Raw genomic sequence first — 20,682 nt, 5'->3', positions numbered from 1 at the left:
TACAAGCTCAGGCAAAGGAATAAATGAATGAAATGCAGAAATGTGAATATACGTTTTTCCAAAGAAAACAGCTGCTACGGATTTTCGGTGTACATTTTGGAAAAGGAATAATAAAAAAAGAAAGAGCACAAACACAAATATTCACTGAGACAGCAGTGTGTGGCAACCTCTTGCTTGAATAGCATCCAACATGTCAAACAAACCGTGCTCTTCAAGATGTAAACACCCACGGCACAGTATCAGTACGTACAGTACTCTGCAGGATTTCAAGAGAAACTGTCCTTTAGAGCTTGTTTAGACCCTGAGCAAAACCACTTTTCTCAAACACAACCCATTCAGAAAAATGCATGAAACAGAAAGAAGACCAGGAAAATTAGAATTAATGGACATGAAAACGAAGGGGTTTTGATAGGAGATCTGAAACTCACAGATCTCATATTCCTCCTGAACATTCTGAGTCTTCTTGCCCATATGGATAACACTTAATACTTCAAGCGTTACTGCCAATTCTTATACAGGTCTCACATCTGTTTGGTAGTTAAAACAGGTGTCCAAGCTGGCAGCTAACATTATTTTCTGAGATTATTTTGGGTCTGTTACATGGAAATGATTATAAATCACATGAATAGAAGCCTGAACATCATCAAACCCAGGGATAAAGGTTCCAAAGGGACAAGAAGGCAAACAGTAGAAAAATCTGTAAAGGCAAAACTTTCCCAAACCTCAAAAAAACAAAGCTTTAACTCACATATGGCAGGAGATATAACCACATTGACAGTATCACCATGGAAAAATGTACTTACAATGACTAATTCATTACATTTAAATTACTGTTCTTTCAACCAGTCAGACAATAAGGTGCTTTTCTGTAGGTTTTTTGAAACAGTTAACCATTATGCAGAGCACTGTGTTTACAAGAATTACTCCCTGCTTCCGACTGTAGTGAATTTAGCACTCAGATATCACAAGAAATTGAAGAACATCAATTTACCCAATGCAAAGATACACAAACACCAAAGGAGGGATGAGAAGTTTTTTCCACGGTCTTTTGAGTACCATGTAATGCCAGTACATAAAATGTACATGTTTCTCCCTTAGTACCGTCCTCCCGTCCCTCCCCCCATTACTTCCACCCCCTTTAATCTGGTTTGCTAAGGAAACAGGGATATATAATACATCTGCTTATTGGTGTTTGTCTCCCCTGACCTAAGAACCTGTGAATCTGCAGGCAAATTTCAACCAGATTTAACCAAAGGGCAGTAGTAGACTACTACATCCCTACAAATTTTGCCAAATTCGAGATGTGCAAGATGATCCTACAGTACTTCTGTCGAACAGAGGAAAAGCTGCAGTGTGTGCTCCAGTTTTTTAGACTCTGGAGGATGAGCATCGGCGAGAGCATTACTATAGCCCTCTACTTTGGGAAAAGCCTCAGTTAGGATCCAAGTGTTGCTGCACAAAGAAGAACCCAACCAGAAGAGACACATCCTTAGACAAACAGGTTTCATTATTTCCGGAGCTCAAGAAATCGCTTGTTTCCATGCTCATAACTTTGAAGTTGAGAAGTTCACATAGATAAAAGGGAAAACTTTTTGCATGTTTCTCCACAAAGCCCATGTGAACATCCTGGCTCTGTCTTCACCTCTCAGACCAGAAAGACAAGAAATTTGCCAGTGCAAAAGAAAAGCCAAATGAGAAAATAGCTGCGTTTTTTTGGATGTGCAGAACTTTGAAATGGCATCTTTGGCATTTCAGCAGAGTGAAATACGATACTCTACCATGGAACCACCACTTCTGCAAAGATCATCACCGTGTCACCATTGTTTCTGAGTTATGGCCAAAGAGAGATAACTCATCCATAATCAGGACATGTCAGGTGGGCATATCTATTGTACAACACAGTGTTTTATAATAAGCAATACAAATTATTACAGTTTTTGCACAGAAGCAGCACCTGTGCTCGAAACAACTCTCTTAGGCAGTAAATGCCTGGAAGAGGGCCAAAGAAGTAATCTTTACTTTTGAACATATGAAGCTAACACAGTAGTTAACCATCTGAAAACAGATCTAGAGCACACAAATCAAGCCACAGCAGATACATTCAGCATCCACTGCGCATGGAACAAAACCAGTATAGTACAACTTTATAAAGCCACAGTGAAAATGTTACATGAGTTAATGTCATAATGCACAATGATAGTATGTGGTGCCTTCTAATATGAATGAGATGTACCGGATACATCCAGTTAATGCTACAGAAATATAACTAGAATTGAAGAATTCCAGGACCTTAAAGAAGACACTAAAAACTATCACATCAGCCCTTTGAAGCATAGCTATTTGCTCTCTCATGTCGTGTGTGCAGCAGTGTGAATAATCAAGTAATTAGATTTCTGACCTATCAAAAGGACCATTTTATAATTGAAGTATATAAATGAGAGATGGTTGAGAATAGTGCCTGTAAATAAACTATTGCAATCTTTCTAAAATAATGAGGCCCTAAACTGTTGAAACAGCAGAAGTGCTTACATGAAATATTAATAATAAAGCAGTGAGACATGCTCAGAATTGATAATGAAACCAAGAAGAAAATGTACAATTAGGCAAATCACTTCACAGGAAATTTTCCGCACAGTTGAATCTGCTTTGGAGCACACATAAAAGCAACAAAGCAGGTAGGACACTAGTGGCATTTCCTTCTGGCCCCATCAAGCTCATTTGGTTGCACCGTTTCCTAGGGACAGACCTAGAACAGGTAGGGAGGAGATGAGGTTGTGTAATCTCACCACCACCACCCCCTGCTGCAACATTAGCTGTGGGTAACACGGTGGAAGAGGTGCTGTACAGCTGCATCTCCTGCCCTCTCGGCATCAAGGCGGGAGATAATAGTCCAGTAAAAGGTAGAGACAGCGACAAAGAGAAATCAAATGCGTTTCAAATGCCTTCTCTATAGTTTTCCAATACAATGTTCACTTGAAAATGCAAACATACTAGTCCTTGTTCAGTCCAGGTAGAAAAAGACAAAACCATTTACACCACAATAGGTATTTATCAGAATTTCCTATTTCCTATTTGAAACGGTCATTTACAAAGTGTTTCAATAGATTTCAAGCTATTTACATCTGCTCAGTCACTGCAAGCCAGTCCATGCTGAAGCCTTGCTGGATTGAACTAATACCACATCATATTTTGCTGTAAAGGGTTTGGAAACACGAAATAAGAAGTTGTATAAACTCTGAGCACTGTCTGTGTTCCAAAGTAAGTAATTAATGGCTATGTTTTGATTCACATGCTTTAAGGCTAGTAAACAAGAACAAAAAAACCAGTTAATGCTCAGGGCAAGTAACTGGAAAAAGCAAAGCAGCTAAGAAACATTATGGTAAGCATTATCAATTCCCTCTTCTGTATATATGTCATACATATATCCTCAATTTTATGAATTATTGTGTACATGTTACAGTTAAGAATTTAAACATTTAACATAAAAGCTGGAGGAAAGAGGAGTATAAATGCAGCACTAGTACTTACCCTTATGTCTCCATTTACAGCTCTGGAAGTGTGATTAAATGCATGTGCAGGATCTTTGTTGTAAACTTTAAGGAAAGATCGGTCTTGAATATTCCTGGAATCAAAAGAATCAGCAATGATAACAGATTAAAGTAGTTTTATTTACTTTGTTGCCCAAAAGTTTCAGGTAACAGACAAATACAGTAGGTCTGCATCTCACCTATAAGAAAAACCTAAATGCCATAACTTAGACACACACAAACAAACAAAAGCCTACTTTGATTCTCTTTCCCATGGGAAGTATCCTTCTTTCGCTACAACTCCACACCCATAAAAATTAGATAGTGTTAGTTTCTTTCAAGATCCTGCCATAGAGTGAAAACACTTTGAAGGCAATAGAGCTTCAACATTTACACGGCACTCAAAAAGATTTAGTTAATATTTACATGTTTTATTGTGTGCTCAGCCCACGTGAATTTTTGCTATTCTACGAAGCAAGAATATCAAAAGAAAAGCAGTCTTTCTAACTGCAGTTATTCTTGAGGCAATTCTAATTACCAGCTTGCTCACAAACCTGGAAAAAAAATTCACAAAAGCTAAAAATTCAGTAGCAGATAAATCCTTCTGCTAAACTTTATCTATAATAAAGACAGGTTTTTAAGGGAAAAAATAGCAATTACAAAAACAAATAAACAAGCAAAACTTTTGATCAAAGCTGCCACAGAAATGGTTTAGATGGAAAGCCCCAAGAGAATATCGTTTAATTAGGACCAAACACTTTGTCATTGATTAGTTCATTTTTCAACTACCACATTTAGGAAAGAGTTAGATGACAGTAGTTTTCTATTTTGTTTCAAGACCTACCTTCCAATAATTAATAAACACTTGCACTGAGTTCTGCTGATTTCTTGTTCACATTTAATCAGTAGCAAAGCCCCCAATCTATACTCAGTTACATCCTCTAAAAGCTGCGATTCCTTTCATTTGCCAGTAGTGATCTCCAGAGAATTTACTTACACAAGTAACTGAATTCCTTTCCTCCAGGTGCAGCTACAAGTCTAGTGAACTGATCTTAATCACTGGGATTATCATTTAAAAATGAAGGAAAGGATTCTTGGGCAGGTCCAATTTCTTTCTTACAATGTCATATTACAATCAGTGATTGCTTTGAATGGGTAGCTAGTCAGAACTTGTGCTGCTGTTGTAGATGTCAAGTAGTTATTAAAGAAACCCCACAGCTTAAGAGACACATCAGTGCCTTCTGTTTAAGAACTGTAGGGCTGATGAGAAGTTTAGTATTTATGAGTGTTTACTTGTAGACTGCATAGCAAAATAGCTACCTTGCGGCAAGTTCAAGTTCTTCAATTATTTATGGTAACATAAACTGTTTTCCATCGTGCAAACGTGACCCTTTCGCTTTGAGACTTGCACTGTGAGTCTCAGTTACCATTTTCTGCCTCAGACTTGGAAATATGTTCTTTTCCATACAAAGCAAGTTCTCTCATCTTCAGTTCAAGAAACAGTATATTATTCATTTAAATAAATTTTATCTGCTGTGTTTTCTGTCTGATGGCTATGAGATGGTACCTCAGCTAACAGGAGTTTGTTTAAAAAGCATTCTCCGTAAATATTTCTTGTAGAAACATGTCACTTTAAAGTAAAACACTGCTGGAGGCAAAGCACCAAAATACTAGGCATTCGATCTCTGAAGTGAATTCTATTTCACCTCATGTTGTTATTCTAAGATAAACATTACTGATAACAGGTATATATTACTGTAGTTTTATTATTATTATTATTTGCATTACTGTAGCTCCCACATGCCCTTGGCATGCTCAAAGGCCTCATTGATCCATGTGTGCTGTATAAACACTCCAGGAATACAACCTCTTCACCAGCTTATAAGGTGAACAGAAGACACGAGAGACAACAGGATAGCTGCAGAAAGATAAGGAAACAAAAAGAAATGAGAAGGCCATAGTCTCTCCAGCCAGAGGAGCAATAAACAGAACCTGGGACCATGGGCATGCTCTGAGTAGGCAGTGCATCAGAGTGGGAAGGTGGGACTGGAAGGAGACCACCACAGTGGCTATGCAGATGTCTGCAGAGGACACCTTGCAAGCACATTAGAGGGCTGCCTGAGAGACAGCGTGAAGGCACTTGTTTGAAAATTGAAGACATGTAGTATGAAAGTTGGCATTATTCACCAACTGGAAGCAGATGGCACTTGGTACTGAACAAGAAATGAAAAGTATTATTGAAGTGGGCTTGGAGGAGCCCTCATAATGAAGACAAGTAGTTTATATTTAATGAGATGGAAAAGATACAGCCAGAGGACAAATGAAAAAAACGCATGTGAAACAGCCTGCTTGTCAAACTAGGAGAATGATCTTTGTTGCTTCATTTGAATGAGTAAGAGCGAACAAGATTACCTGTGTCAACTGCCAAGAAAAGACCATTACAGCAGTTGCTATTAAAAAACTGATGAATTAGCTGAGTGTTTTTTCACTACGTGGTGGGAAAGGAAAAGCTGCATCATAGGGATGTTGTTGCAGAAAAAAATCTGAAATCTACACTGGCTGCAGAGCCCTGAATCACTTTAAGAAAAGGACGGGGTTATGGGCTTAAGAAGAAAGATAGTGCTTTTTCCCCAGTGATTTAAAAAAAAAAAAAAAAGAAGAAAAAGAAAAAAGAAAGAAAAGGGGAAGGAGTCTTATGGCCTAATGAAGGAGAACATAAGCTAGGCTGAAACTAATGGTCCATGAGACTATATTAAAAGAGAAGATCGAGATTTTAGTTTGGATGGAGAAGGGAGGATTCATGTCATCCAACTACAGACAATTCACAGGGAAGACATCAACAGCTACGTCCTCTGACATGTATACTTTATCAGACAATTTTACAGGATTAATCACAACCAGCTCAAAATATGGTTGTAGAAATCTCCATTTGGTCAGATGAATCCCATTCTAAAGGACAGACAGAAAAATAAATGGGAGAGTCACCCATGTAGGTATGGTAATTCAACTAATCCAAGATGATAGAGACAGGTACAGACAAGGAAAAGGAAAGACGACAAAGCCCTGAAAAACACAACAGCAAATCAATGTTTGAGAAGAGGACCTCTGAAATGATACCTGAAAGTAGAGGAGAGAGACAGGAAGAAATCAGGAAAGAACAGGCATTGAAAAAAAGGCAGATCAAAGTTTCAAGAAGAAAACATTAAAAGTACATGAGAGATCTGAGAGGAAAAGGGTGTTCACAAAAGCTGGCCATTTGTTGACTTTGACTATTGCAATGGAACAGTAGGGAACAAAAGATAAGTTGGAATTAGAAGAGCAAAGCCCCAGACAGGTTGGAAATAGGCCTCGGACAGAATTAGAAGATAAAAACTCCAGCCAATAGTTAAAGTGACTGCTCAGTGCAAGAGAGAAAGGTGATCGGGTGGGAAGTGGAAACATATTGTGTTCAGGGACAGTTTTGTTGCGAGGCACAGAAACATGTTAGCAATGTAAGAGTAGTCACTGTAATAGAGTAATAGTTAATGAGAGACAAAGCAAGGGATGCGAGGCACAGAGGAACATGAGGCGGCCTCCAAGGGAGGTGGAGAGCTTGAAGAGTTGACTGAAACACCTGTGTTTAAGACAAGGAAGAAAGAAGAGAATTGAAGGAAGACGTGGAAAGTAAAGGAGAGAAAAATGATACTACTTCTGTTCTTTGAGGGGAGACACTGGCAAGATCTTGTGAAGAGTAAGGAACAGAGATGGAGAAATTGTTGTGGAAATTATTCAAAAACAGTGAAAATGCAGCTGGTAGTGCACGCTTTGGACTCCATTAAGCTGGAATTGCTGAGGTTTCTTTAGTGAGAAGGGTGGCAGAACTGAAGGAGGGAATTTTGTTATGGAGGAAGTCAGCCAGGTCGTGGGATTTCCTCTAGAAATGCTCTACAATACAGGCATAGGAACAGAGGAAACAGATGTTGGGATCGAGCCAGGCCTGAGGCTGGCACAGTGACGCCTGCAATGGGAGCAAGGGAAAAAAAGGTGGAGTGGTATTAAGATAATCAACAACCACATTCTCGAGGGCAGGGAGGAGATAAAGTCATAAAGTGTTAGTCTGAAACTCAAGGGAAGATGGAGGGATAAAGTGAGAGAGAAGGAGCCGGTGGGCCAGATGACGGTTGGCAATAATGTGCTTGGCAACAGAGACATAGTAACCTGTATCTTGATTTAATCAGTTGATCCAATCTTGTGAATAGATTGTTTGATGTATAAGAAACTTGAGTACATGATGAACGATGATGCAAAAAAATCAGATGGGTCTTAACATACGGATTACAGCGGCCAAACAGGGGTGTGGGAGTCTGCAAAGCAAGGAAGATGAAAAAAAACCCCAGAAACTGAAATCCAAGAGGCTGGCTAATGACAAGACACTGGATAGACAGCCTGAGGAGAGCAAGACAGGAGAGAAAATGAAGTGTGGTGCTGTTCAAAGACTAGGAGGAATGGGAGAATTGGAAGTGGCAAGGCTAGAAAAGCTCCAACTTGCTCTCTTAACTACAAAAGGATATGGAGAAGCACCTGAGCCATAGGCTCTCCAGAAGAAACAAGACAGCAGTGGACAGTACACTTACTTTAACATCATTTTCCCACACTAGTGGTAGACTGGCAGAGAGAAAACGCCTTTTCTGTTTTCTCCTTCACCTTCTTATGCTCCTTTATCTATTTTTTTTATCATAACCTCTTATGAAAAGGATGGCACAAAGGCCCACCGTATTTCCTTGTACAGTTTTACAGAGTGTAACATGTCTGAGGCGTGCCTGAGAGCTTTGTTACTAAGTGACTTGGGACTTTCTAGGGACCCTGAAAACCTGGTCCTTCTGCTTGAAGAGCACAGACATCATGACGGAAAGAACACAATTAATTAAGCAGCTGCACTCCCACAAAATAAAGGACAGAAAGATGCACCCAGATGTTAGTCACATCATTCATTGCCCAAGCTCTGAATTAGCGAAGGGAAGTGACTGCATCAGTTGTTGCATCCTGACATAAAATAGGCAGGTGGTGGGGCTGCTGCAGCAGCGGTCACCAGTGCCACAGATCTTTAGCAGTGTTAGATGATGAATAATTGGCACTCTTGTGAGGACACTGGTGACATTCATATTTGTAACTTCAGGCTCACAAGGATCAGGCTTTGCTCTGCCAGCAAAGAAAAAAAGCTTTTCTTTAAATGTTTATTTTGTGTTCTGTATTTTAAATGTTTATGTCTCAGTTAAAAATCAATAAAAAATTAAATATGCAAACCTGCATGTATTACATAAATATTTGAACAAGGTATGGTATTTATCAATGGCTTGTGCAACAGATATTGCACCTACAGCTGAAGGCAGTGTCAGACCAAACCTCCCATATTACTCAGATACCACCAAACATGTCTTTATGCGTCAGGCCACTATCTGTCAGATACTTATCAACTCCACTCCTTTTTATTCTGTAAGTGCACTACAAAAAAAAAAACACCCAACAAACCCAACAGCTGTAATTCCATGTTTACTTACCTCACATCACACAATTCATAATATATGTTTCTGCTCTCATCCTTGATGTAAATGGCAACGCTGGGCGATTCCAGCATTTTCATCGTCAGCTGCTGGGGGAAGGCACTTACAAAAAGGGCACGGATTGTGTCTGTGCTTGTGATTTCATTTGGCATCCTCAGCTGCTTTGTTTCATCTCCATACTGAAGGTATAAAACACCTACAAGCAAAATATAGTAGCAAGTTATATATTCTTAAGTGCACAGAAATGATCTGGGCTTCAGAGTCCATGGGGAACACAGACCAAGCCTGTAATGAGCAGAGAAAAACCAACTCACACTGCTTACTCATAAAGCACATATAATATTTTCCTTTTCAACACGCTATTGGAATAGAGCATAGATAGTGATATGGTTGTGCCTTGACAAATATGCTTGCTCCAGTACTGCTCTTTGCTGAGAAGCCTATTTTTACTGTTCTTCAGTTAGATAAATCAGAAGTTTACCTTAAGAAGGATAATGGAAAATCCCAAACACACCAGTCTGCTCTGCAGTGGAAAGTGTTGGTAAATCACAAGGTACTTTCTTTTTTAAAGCAGCTGAGGAAGAACTTTGTCCTTTAATACCACCCAGTTTCCCTTAAACATAAATTTTGCATTTTAGCCTCGTGCTTACCCCAAAACAAAACACCCCAGAAACAGATTTTCATTTTAGCACTAGTAATTTTATATTCACAATGCAATTTGCTGGCATTATATAGTATAAAGCCCTAGGTGAAACTCCTAGCAGGAGCAAAACTGAGGTCTCACACAAAAACAAGAACAATTTCAGATCCTTTCAGTTTCACGGCAGTGTTAATAGCCATCTTGAGCACTTGGGGAGAAACGTGAGTAATTTTAGATGCTGAATTGCAAAATATGGACATTCTTATTCACTCAAGACAAAAAGAACATCATTCTGATATAGTTAACTCTGTTTTCAGGGAATGGGAGGCTGTGAGATGCTTGGTAATGGGAAACAGACATGTATAATATAGATCAGGAACTCAGTGAAGGTGTACTAGTAGTTAGTACTCATTAGCTTTGCTACAGCCCAGTCCCACACCATCCCAAGCTACAAAGCCCTCAAGGACTGAGGTACTGAGAAAAGCCATCTCAATCAACCCCAGAAATCAAACTGGACTTGATGGGGTTGATTACCTCTGACCATGCTGGGCCTGGCTCCCAAAGACCACCAAAAGGTGTTTTCATGAGCATCTCCAACGTGGGAAGGCTCATTAGGACCTGCACAGCAGGAAGCTGGCTGCCACAGGATTGCAGCCAAACTACAAAACTTCCTGGGATCCACAGCACCAGGGAGTAGATGCAGAAACAAATGCTCAGCCGAACTACTTCAGATACAGAGGAAACAAGAACTGGTAAGCCCAGCTGAGCCTACATATTCAGTCTGTATGGATATTCTGCCTGGGCATGGGTTGATGAGAGCACAAATGAGAGAGCTAAATGCTCTGTAAACGACTCAAAAACTATCTAGCCATTGGAAAGTATTTGGAAAAGGAATACAATATCAGATCTGCTCAAGAATTAGTGACTACAGAAACATCTACACTGAATTCACTGTAGTTCATGGAGATATACAATCAGGGCAGTTTTACACCTCCCAGTTTGGATGCTGCTAGTGAAATAATGGTAGGACAGCATTCAAGCTAAACTAACCTCTAAAGTCTTTATTACATTTCCAGGCAGACTTTGGGGCCTGAGCAGACTCTGTGCTGCCATGCCTTTGCATCTATCAATAACCAACACGGGTAGGCTAAAACAAACCATTCTATGGTTCTATTTTACACAAACTGATTTCACCATAGTAATTGCAGTGTAGATGCACCGTATGTTGTTCTCCCATGGCCAATATAAACAGGAGGGTTGGGAACACAAGGTCCTCAACGCAGTTACCATCAGTCATCATCAAATCTCAGCAAATCACAAAAATTAGGTGGTAACTCAATGATTCTTACTTGAAAGTCATTAGCAAAGGGATGGGCAGTTTAAAGTTTTGAGATACGAACACTGAGCAAAAGCAATGGGAAAATCTAAGGTACTGGAATACAAAGGCATTTAATGAAAAGAAGAGAAGGCACTTTAATCTAAGATGAGCCCTCTTTTCCCTTAGTCTTAGTATTTTTTGTCCCTATATTGTCCGTAATTGCTATAGAGGAATGAACATATACATAGGCAGATGTTCCTACAATCAGTGGGTAGACAATTGTCAGACCCTTTATGAATCCTACCAGAAACTTCCATTTTCCTTTCAGTGGAAAAATTGTTTCAGACAGAAAACTCACTAGTTTTCTTTCAAAGACTGAGGAGAATTTTCCTAAGAATTTTATTTTTAATGCCAATATTTAATGGGCTATTAAACTAATTTTCTTTCTTTTTATTTTAATTGAGACATCATTTATTTCTTTACATTCTTCTAGGTAAAACAGGCTTTTAGGGCTCATTCAAAAATTCTGTGCAGCTAAAGTAACTGTATTTGTAAAAAAATGGTGTACACATGTTTTTAATGATTGTATTTATTTCACTGTTCCAAGATGTGCATAAACATATTCATTTTTTATGATAGCTTTCAGTTCTTAGTAAAAACACAAGGAACCTTCTATATTTTGGCATTTTAAACTTTCTTGGATTAAATGGCAAAAAAAATTTTTTTAGCTAAAAATACAGACTTTGCATATAAGCTTTGCAGGTGTGTGTGACTCTCTTTTCTGCGCAGTTTAAAGTTAGTGCAGAATGCAGAAAATGCCGGTTTTGCATTTCAGGCCACTAAAAATATGCTGAATACTAAACTACTGAAACTGTTAACTCAAAAGAAATAGTAGAATTGAAATATCTTCCTTATACACAAGTCTAAATAATTTCATAACAGTCTTGATTATGCCTGTCTTCCAATACTCCCACAAAATATTGATCCAAAACAAAATTACAGTTATCTTTGAGTCTTAGCTTTTCAAAGTAAATATGCATGTTGTTCAAAAAGATCATGTCTTAAATATACAGCTTTATCGTACAACTCAGAGAAATGTTTTGGCCACAATCTTACTGTAGGGGTAAAAGACATTTTCAAAGGCATAATAATTCTTTTTTCCTTAGTCTCCCTTAAATCACATGCATTTAAATAAAACTACTGCCTTTCCTCTTGAGTTGTCTGATCTGTATCATGACAGAGCAATGCTTTAGGGCATTTCCCATTTGACAAAACTAACTGCTCACTTCTAAAAATCCAGCTTCAGCATGACAGCATAAAGAGACTCAAAATCCATTATTTTAAGTCATTGACGTTACTTTTCTCCCACACATTGCTGGGCTGAAACTCTGAACACCAGCAATACCCACAGGCCCAACTTCATGGAAGCTGCCGGAGCTCTGAGGTTTGTTTTACCTTCAGCTAAAAAATTACTCCCATGGAGAATTAAGGCAAGAAGAAACAGAATATCACTCAGGCACAGCTTTTGTTAGGGCACAGCACATATGCCAGCAAAGCTGTGAGAAAGAAAGTTAAACACAACGGATGTTAATGTCTCTATGTACCCTGACGTTCCTCTTGCACTTACGCTTCTGTTACAATGGATTTACCTGAAGACTGTGCCCAGGTTTATAAAATACAAAACAAACAGGACTGCAAAATGCCCTGCTACTCTAGGAAGACAGGTATGAAGATCAGTGTGAACAAGGAAACTACACCATACAACTGTTTTGAAGGTCCAAGTCAGACAACACTGAAGCTACCACTTCTGGGTACTCCTAGGCACCGCCAGCCCTGGGCTTTCCTACAGCTACAAGGCAAACTGCAATGTCAAGCCTTCCCCTTCGTCATGTTGGTATAACTTAGTTTCAGAAATACCTCTGGAGTTTCTGATCATTCTTCACCCTATGGGCAACAGGCCACAGCATTAAACACAGGCCATAGCAGAAAACATCTCTGTGTAAGCCAGGCCTTAGAAACTTAAACCTCTTTACAAATTGCTTCACAACTTTCCTGTCAACAGAAAGGTATGTTTTATAGTAGGGGAAATTAAACACCCAAGAGGTGAAAGGACATGTTCAAAGAAAAGTTTACAAGCATAAATCCCAGATCAGACGATGATCATGTGAACACACCCCATGATCACCCTCTCCTTCCCTGCATACAGAGCTCTTTCAAAAATAAAAGACTTCCTGCTCCCCCTTTACCAAGGGTCAGCGACAGAAGGAGTTGCAAAATATTTCCTGATTTCTCTCAGGGCTGGTCTATATGACGCACAACACAGTGCAATGAAAGATGCGCTGTTAACCTGGTTTATGTAGGCAATGCCTCCTGCACAAGCTGAACCCATCAGTGCTGGGTCTAGAGGGTGCCAGAGCAGCCATCCTGCACCTCTAGCCCAGCTAGCCCAGCTTTGGCACTGCCCACGCTGCGGCTGCAGCTCACGTAGATGCACGAGATGCATGGCAAGATGCTCAGCTCAGATACTGCCCCTGGGCTGTAAAACCCACTTGGCAGCTGAGGATGTGCCCACACGGCACAACGGTGAACCATACCTGAGCTCAGGGGGTCTAGGTCAGCTTTAGAGCAAGGAGCTGCATAACCAAAACAATTTTATATACAGAACAGGAATTATCATTATAAACTGGTTATTTAAGAGAGAAAAACATGAAGCATACAACAGGAAAGTTACCTACCTGATAAATCAAGAATAAGTTAACAAACATGATTAAGTCATCTTCTGTGACCTTTATAAGTATCAGTTAATTTTCTCACACAACGAATTTTAAATGGAAAAATGCTGGTACTCACATGATCCTCTCAGAATTCTCTCTTCATAATGAAAAAGAGAAAACTGAGGCAGAGGAGTTAAATAACTCCCCAATGTTATGAAATAAAACACAGTCAAAGCTTAAATTGGAGTTCATGAGTTTCTTTCCTGGGAAACTACAGGATGCTGTGTAGGCAAGAAATGCAAATTTCTGCACTGAAAAATTTATTTTTTCATTTTCAGCAACATTCAGCAACACCTTAATCCACAGGTTCCTGTCTGAAGAGAAGTATTAACTGATTGTATCTGTATTTGTCTGATCCTGGGTGCTTGGGTGCTAGAGCATTGAAACCTTCCCACAGAATCAGAAATCACTGGCGTGAACAAGGCACTGCTACTGTCTTCTGACTCAGACACACTATGTATCTTCTGGAAATTTTGTGTCCAATTTGAAAATGTCAAGTAATTAGTAAAGCTGGTTGAACTACAGCAATCAAAACCTGGATGCATTGGGAGCTCTGGAATGTCTTTAAATCAAAGGTGCAAAGCTAGATATAATTAAAACAGGGAGAAAATACTTACAGAAGGTCTCCAGATCTTCTGGGGTGAATAAAAACATCTAAAAAGCATATTAGTATATTAGGAATTAGTACGGGATATATAAGGGATGGCAAACTAGATAAAGTAGCAAAGAAAGCTGTCCCTTAAGGTGAAGAAATACGGAGCACATGGTGAGGAAAAACAGTAAGAATTATCAGAAATCAAGCAGGGCTATGTTTTGCAAAGTAAATTAAATAACACAATATTGAGTTAGAGATTGTTAAATTTATCATTAGATTTGTTTCACTCTTTGCCTAACCATCAGTTAACCACATCCTTTTAAGATGCTGGACAATCTTTGTCTTTTTGTGCTGGTTTAGCTTGATCTTCCACCATTGAGTCGCCAGCTCTGTCTGCGCTTTCCCTGACACTGAAGTCAGCAGCAATGTCAACAAGCAAAAATGAGAAAACGCACCCCTTGTTTCTTCCTCATATTTATGCTGAATCCTTAGCTGAGACTTGCATCAGTTTTAAAAACTAAGGATAACTTTTAAAATCTTGATAATAGCTATTTTTGTTGGGACACTTCCGGACAGTCCAGAGGGGAGCACAATAAAAACTTCCAAGTATTTCTTCAAAATCCAGTTTACAATTTTTTAAATTTTTTTTTTAACCAAAATGCCAAGATCCTTCTGATTTTTCTTTGATTTTTCTTTGACAAAACTGTAATATGTAAGACTGTATGGGTGGCATAGGCACATATTTTTCTCTGCCCTCTTCCCTCCCCTCCCCTGCAGCTATCAGATAAACAGACAACACATAGTTGGTGTCCTTATCACCAAATCCTGCAACAGTTGTGCAGACACAAGCTTATTACAGTAACAACTCTCACAGTGTGGAAGACATTCCTCAATACGCAGTTCTTAATTTCCAGACCCTCCAGACTTGACTCTCCTATTTTACCATACACATTTTCAACTAGTCTGAGGTCATTGCCATGATCTTTGTGGTATTTCTAGCCTGAAGCTCTTGTACTAGCTTCCGATAGCTACTCCCTGCAGATAATCTGTCCCCCGCATTCAGAAAATATCTATAAATATCCTTAGCTGTCTTCAAGAATCAAAAATTAGATCTTTTAATGAAATAAAAATAATTAGTTATTTTATATAATTTTCATCCAGAATAGTCTGAAGAGTTTTGCTTAAGGTACTAAGTTGTTTTATAACAATTTCAATAAAAACAGGAACTTATAAATTTTGTCCAGTACTACTTCTTACTGCTATTTCATCCTTTTCTGCTTTTTACAGTGACTTGCTGTAATTCTGCAATAGATTTGTTACCTAATGAAAAAAACAGATGGAAAATTCAGTAGTCATAAAATTTCTACCAAAGTGTTACAAGAAATAAAGTTTTTTAACTGTCACTCAAATACTAGCAGTTTTCCAGAAATGGATACATTTAGCTGGCTAAGAATAAAAAGCAAAAATCAAAAAGAAAACGGGGAACATTTTTTACCTAAAGAAAAACTGGTATTTGTCCTATCTGATTGCAGATAAAAACCTGTGAAACAGCCTATTGCTAGAAGACAATTTTGTCCATATACGTATGTCAGCGAGTCCATCAAGTGTGGACATTTACTTCTATCATGTAGAGAGTTTGAGGCAACATTTCAGTTTAACCCAGCTCCCCAGGTGGAAAACAATGTTCTGGCAGGATGACTTTTTGGACAATAACTGCATCTATACCATTGCTCTTGCCACAATAGCCCAACTGACCAGCAAGAAGACTTTTTCATATCCCAAACTGACAAAACAATGCCAGTAAACTTGGAAGAACACAAAAATCCTATGATACTTAATGACAAAGTAAAAAAAAAAAAAAAAAGACAACTGAACAACTCAGTGAGATGAACTAGAAATTTCCTGTGTTCCTCAGAGGGCCCACAGGCTCTGCCATGCTGCATTTACCTCAGTTCACATTCAGCAATTAAGCACAATAAAATCAGAGATCTGCACACAAACAGGCACAAGACAAGCCTATGCAGGCTCCCACAGCTGCACTGCTGGCTGACCTTCCAGCATATTAAAAGCTCTACCAAACTTGGTGTGGTGTCGGACTTGATTCTGCTGATGGTTCATTCCATCCCAACAGCCAGGTTGTTGATGTAAAAAAATACTGGCCTCAGAATCTACCCCTGAGGAAGACCACTGAAAACCAGCTGCCAGTTAGACTTTAAAGCATTAAGCCCTACTCACCTTGAAGGCCACCCATATCTCCCCTGCATGGCTATAAGGATGCTACTAGAGACACATGAAAGGCCTAGGCCTTGTTAAAGCCAAGATAAACAATATCCACTGCTCTACCCTCATCCCCACAGCTGGTCTACTCATCGCAGATGGTAATTGCGTAGAAACAATGGTACCAAGTGCTTGTCTTTTATGAAACAGTTGAGTAGTTTATTTATCCAGAAGGGCTCCCATCTTGAGAGTTGCTCAGACCATTGAAGACAGGGTGAGAGAGTTGGGGTTGTTCAGCCTGGAGAAGAGAAGGCTCTGGGGAGACCTTATAGCAGCCTACCAATATCTGAAGGGAGCCTACAGGAGAGCCAGAGAAGGACTCTTTGTCAGGAAATGTAGTGACAAGACAAGGGGTAATGGTTTTAAATTGGAAGAGGGAAGATTTAGATTAGATACTAGAAAGAAATTCTTTACTGTGAGGGTGGCAAAGCACTGGAACAGGTTGCCCAGAGAAGCTGCCCCATCCCTGGAAGCGTTCAAGGCCAGGCTGGACGGGGCTTTGAGCAACCTGGTCTGGTGGGAGGTGTCCCTGACCATGGCAGGGGGGTTGGAACTAGATGATCTTTAAGGTCCCTTCCAACTCTCACCATTCTATGATTCTGCTGCCCCTAATATCCCAAGAGAGTACTCTAATCAGCAGGCTATCCACCAGCCTCTGTTGCAGTGATTATCCTCTTATCCTTTTTAAATTGGGCTACTCTATAGCCAAAAACGCAAAAGACAGAGAGAGAGAGAGAATGAGAACAAAAACAAGAGACAGTCTTACATGATACCACAGAGATGACAGAATTTCCCTTTGAGAACAAAAGCCTGAACTCAGGCCCAGCATAGTAACTATGCATTAGAATCACAACCTAAATACATAAGCAGTATTGGGAGCAACAACTAAATCCAAGAGCTGTCCTCATTCAGAGACTTTCTGTCAGCACTGGTGGCACATACGCTGTGCTGAGGGACAGGACAGTACTATACTTCTCTGCTTGGCCAAAATCTTGCACGCCTTGCAAGGCATGGAATTGCAATACGCTTTTTTTCTTTGCATGCCCCATGTGCAAATGTCTGGTCTGGTGTTTGTGTGACTTACTGTGTTAGAGATAGACTTACAAATTTTACCTAACATGAAAATTAGATCCAATTTGTCCAAGTGATAGGTTCTCTGCCAGGTACGACCCATGGGACAGCTCCATCTGGCCTCCTACCTTTCCTCTGAAGGGCAGTTTGGCCTGTACCAGCTGTTCCAGCTGCCAAATCCCTCTTCCAGCAGACACCAAATGCTGAAAGCCCAAATTGCTGCTGCTAAATCAGAATAAGAAGTGAATGTAGAGTAGGACAAAGACATTGCACCTTCTGTGCAGGCATGATTTGGGGTAAAGAGGAAAGCCACTGCCATCTTAACATAGCTTTATTCAGTTGATCAGTTTGGACCCTAATTACTCTACCTCTCCCTTTATTTTCACCACTTTTCATTCTGGTTTATTCATGTTGCAAGGTCCTGCAGTATTTTCTCACTATTGTATTGCCCAACATGGTGAAGTCCCATTTTCAGTCGGGGTCCTTTATTTTTAGTGCAGTGCAGATAAGTAAGAAAGATTGCATTCAAAAAATATTTAACAGATACAGCAGTGACAGATACAGGCTTGCATAGGTAATGGTTTTATTTAGCACACCGCACATCTGCTCCAGTATCACTGCAATGAACCCACTGGATCCATGCTGATACAGCCTGTTGCAATGGAGCCAAATTCAGCATCTAAAATATACTGCTCATCAGCTTTTGAGCGGCAGACAGAATGTGCTTCTGTTGACATAGTATGTACTAAATAAGAACTTGCTTCTTTGAAGCATTTTTTTCTGGTACACACAAGACATTCTCTTATAGGGGGAAGAATGTGTTAAGTAAGCAATAATTGAGTGCACAAGTGCTAGCCTGGGAAGGCCCTTATTTCACTCTTCCATATAGCTGTCTTTCACAAATCATGTAAGGGCAATAAATGAAACAGATAAAACTCCCAACACTACAATATGCTGATATGATTGTTTACCTTCTTTTGCTCTCTTGACACAAAATATTTCAGGTAGGAGGTGTTGATTTGGGTTTTTTTCTTTCAAAGTCCAAGAACTTCAGCTATAATTTGAAGAAATATGAAAGAAGATAAAGGCTAGAAAAGCTGGACAGGAAAACTGCTGTTACCTTCGAATATTTTAATTTCCCAGGATCTGTGTTTAAATTCAATAATTGGAACTAGTTGTTTCTGGCTGCTTTTCCTATAGTCCTGGCAGCCCATGTTAATGTATCTGACCATGACAGCAAATATTTACATGATCTTTTTGCATGTTGGCTGCTTTGCATACACTGTAAAAAGACAAGATAGGGAAAATTTCTTTAAGATGACTGAATACATTAAAGCTATACTCAGCCTTAACTTGAAATGCAGTTCCCAGGGAGTTCCTCTCCCATGAACTAAACTGAAGATTCTGCTGACTTCATTAGGCTTGAATCTGGCCCTAAGGGCTCTGAGAGGGCAGTGCCACTCCTAACAAATCACAGACTTCTCTTATAAAATCTATGGCCATTCATATATCTTCTACCTGATTTAACATGCCTATTTTAATTTCTAGCTCATAAATAGTAAACAACAATTAATTACCACCAAGATAATATATAAGTCTACCTTTGACATTTATATTTTTCTGTGTAAGTCTTACAAAACATTGCATACACATGTAAAGAGGGTTATTTCTACCATCAGGTGACAAAAAGTTTTCCTATGTGTAAAATTTTAACTATGGCCCGGAATCTCTTTTTAACAGGCTTTGCAAGAAATGCTACAACAGATCTGGGTGTTACTATTATAATCAGTTAACAGTATTTCCATAGAAGGTGGCAGCAAACTAATTAACAGACACTAAAAACTGTGCCTGCTAAAACTTGGGGTTGGGGAGCTAACAAATAATGTTCAGAATATTCCATGATTGTTTAAGACCACTCCCATGCCAGTCCTTACGCAGTTGTGTGATTTTACTCCTGTGAGTAATCCCTCTGAAGGCAAACAAAATGTAAATGTTGGCAGAATCAGACATTTCTGTAGAGGCCTTTCAATGCCATCTAATTTTAGGCACAGGTTTGACAACGAGGAGCTAAATCATCCTCTGCTTCTTATCCATCTGGACCAGAGCAGCTGGGAGCCCTGGCCGGGACACCCAGAGAAAGTGCCTGCAGCCTGCGAGCCATAAAGCTTCATCCTCCTCAGTGATTTCTCAAACCCACATCCTTATGCATTTATGGAAATCCCTCCTAATACCATATTCTTCCTTAGTCCAACCCTGCCTGTACAGCCCGATCCTGCGGGAGCACTTACAGCTGTTACTGCAATTAGAGGTGTTAATCACACCCTGCCCTTCAGGGCTGCGACTCAACCACCCCAACCACCCGGTCACCACAGAGGAAGCCAGCGCCTGCTGTTACAAAGGACCTGGCCCGTCCTTGGTCCAGCTGTGCCACAAGAGAGACTACAAGTGAAAACATCCATCAGTCTTCATTTGGTTGCGGGGGTACCGAGCTGCGGTGCGGGCACAGGCTGGCTGCTGAGCACTTGTCAGGTTCTGCTTCCTCCAGGCAAATTGCAAGTGAAGTTCGTTGAAAGCTTTTGAGCACTTTCCAGGTTTCAGCTGATTCTCGCTCTGACAGTTTTGCTAGATAATTTTTTCCCACAGTTATCGCACTGGAAGAACTCCCAGCTTTCAAATAGGTATTTTAAACTACATTTAATTTTCTCTTGCACAGTGAATTAATTTATTTTAATATCTTGTTTCTTCTTCAGGCTGCAAATTGATGAGACAAGTGCCGATTTCTGACGGACCTCTTAGCCAAGAAAGACCTTCACTTTGAAAGCTGTGGCTGAAATTTTAAATGGGCCCACAATTGGAATACTGTTTTCTGGGTCAACTCCACATGGCACGCCATACCCTCACATGTCAGAATACCGTGTCCTATTAGATTAGTCCCGATTG

General features: G+C 39.7%; 1 protein-coding gene across 3 annotated transcripts in view; it reads right to left on the bottom strand.

The window, feature by feature from the left end:
- KIAA1217 (KIAA1217 ortholog) overlaps window positions 1-20,682 on the bottom strand; it is a 179,808-nt gene that overhangs the window by 72,164 nt on the left and 86,962 nt on the right. For all 3 annotated transcript variants that reach the window (XM_074157756.1, XM_074157757.1, XM_074157758.1), the window contains 2 exons: window positions 9,065-9,263; window positions 3,529-3,622 (listed from right to left, as the gene is read on the bottom strand). In XM_074157756.1, the coding sequence (XP_074013857.1) occupies window positions 3,529-3,622; window positions 9,065-9,263 (293 nt within the window). The remainder of the gene's footprint in view (window positions 1-3,528; window positions 3,623-9,064; window positions 9,264-20,682) is intronic.

This window comes from Numenius arquata, chromosome 12 (assembly GCF_964106895.1).
Source record: "Numenius arquata chromosome 12, bNumArq3.hap1.1, whole genome shotgun sequence".
Classification (NCBI taxonomy): Eukaryota; Metazoa; Chordata; class Aves; order Charadriiformes; family Scolopacidae; genus Numenius; species Numenius arquata.
This window is presented reverse-complemented; position numbering and strand designations above follow the sequence as displayed.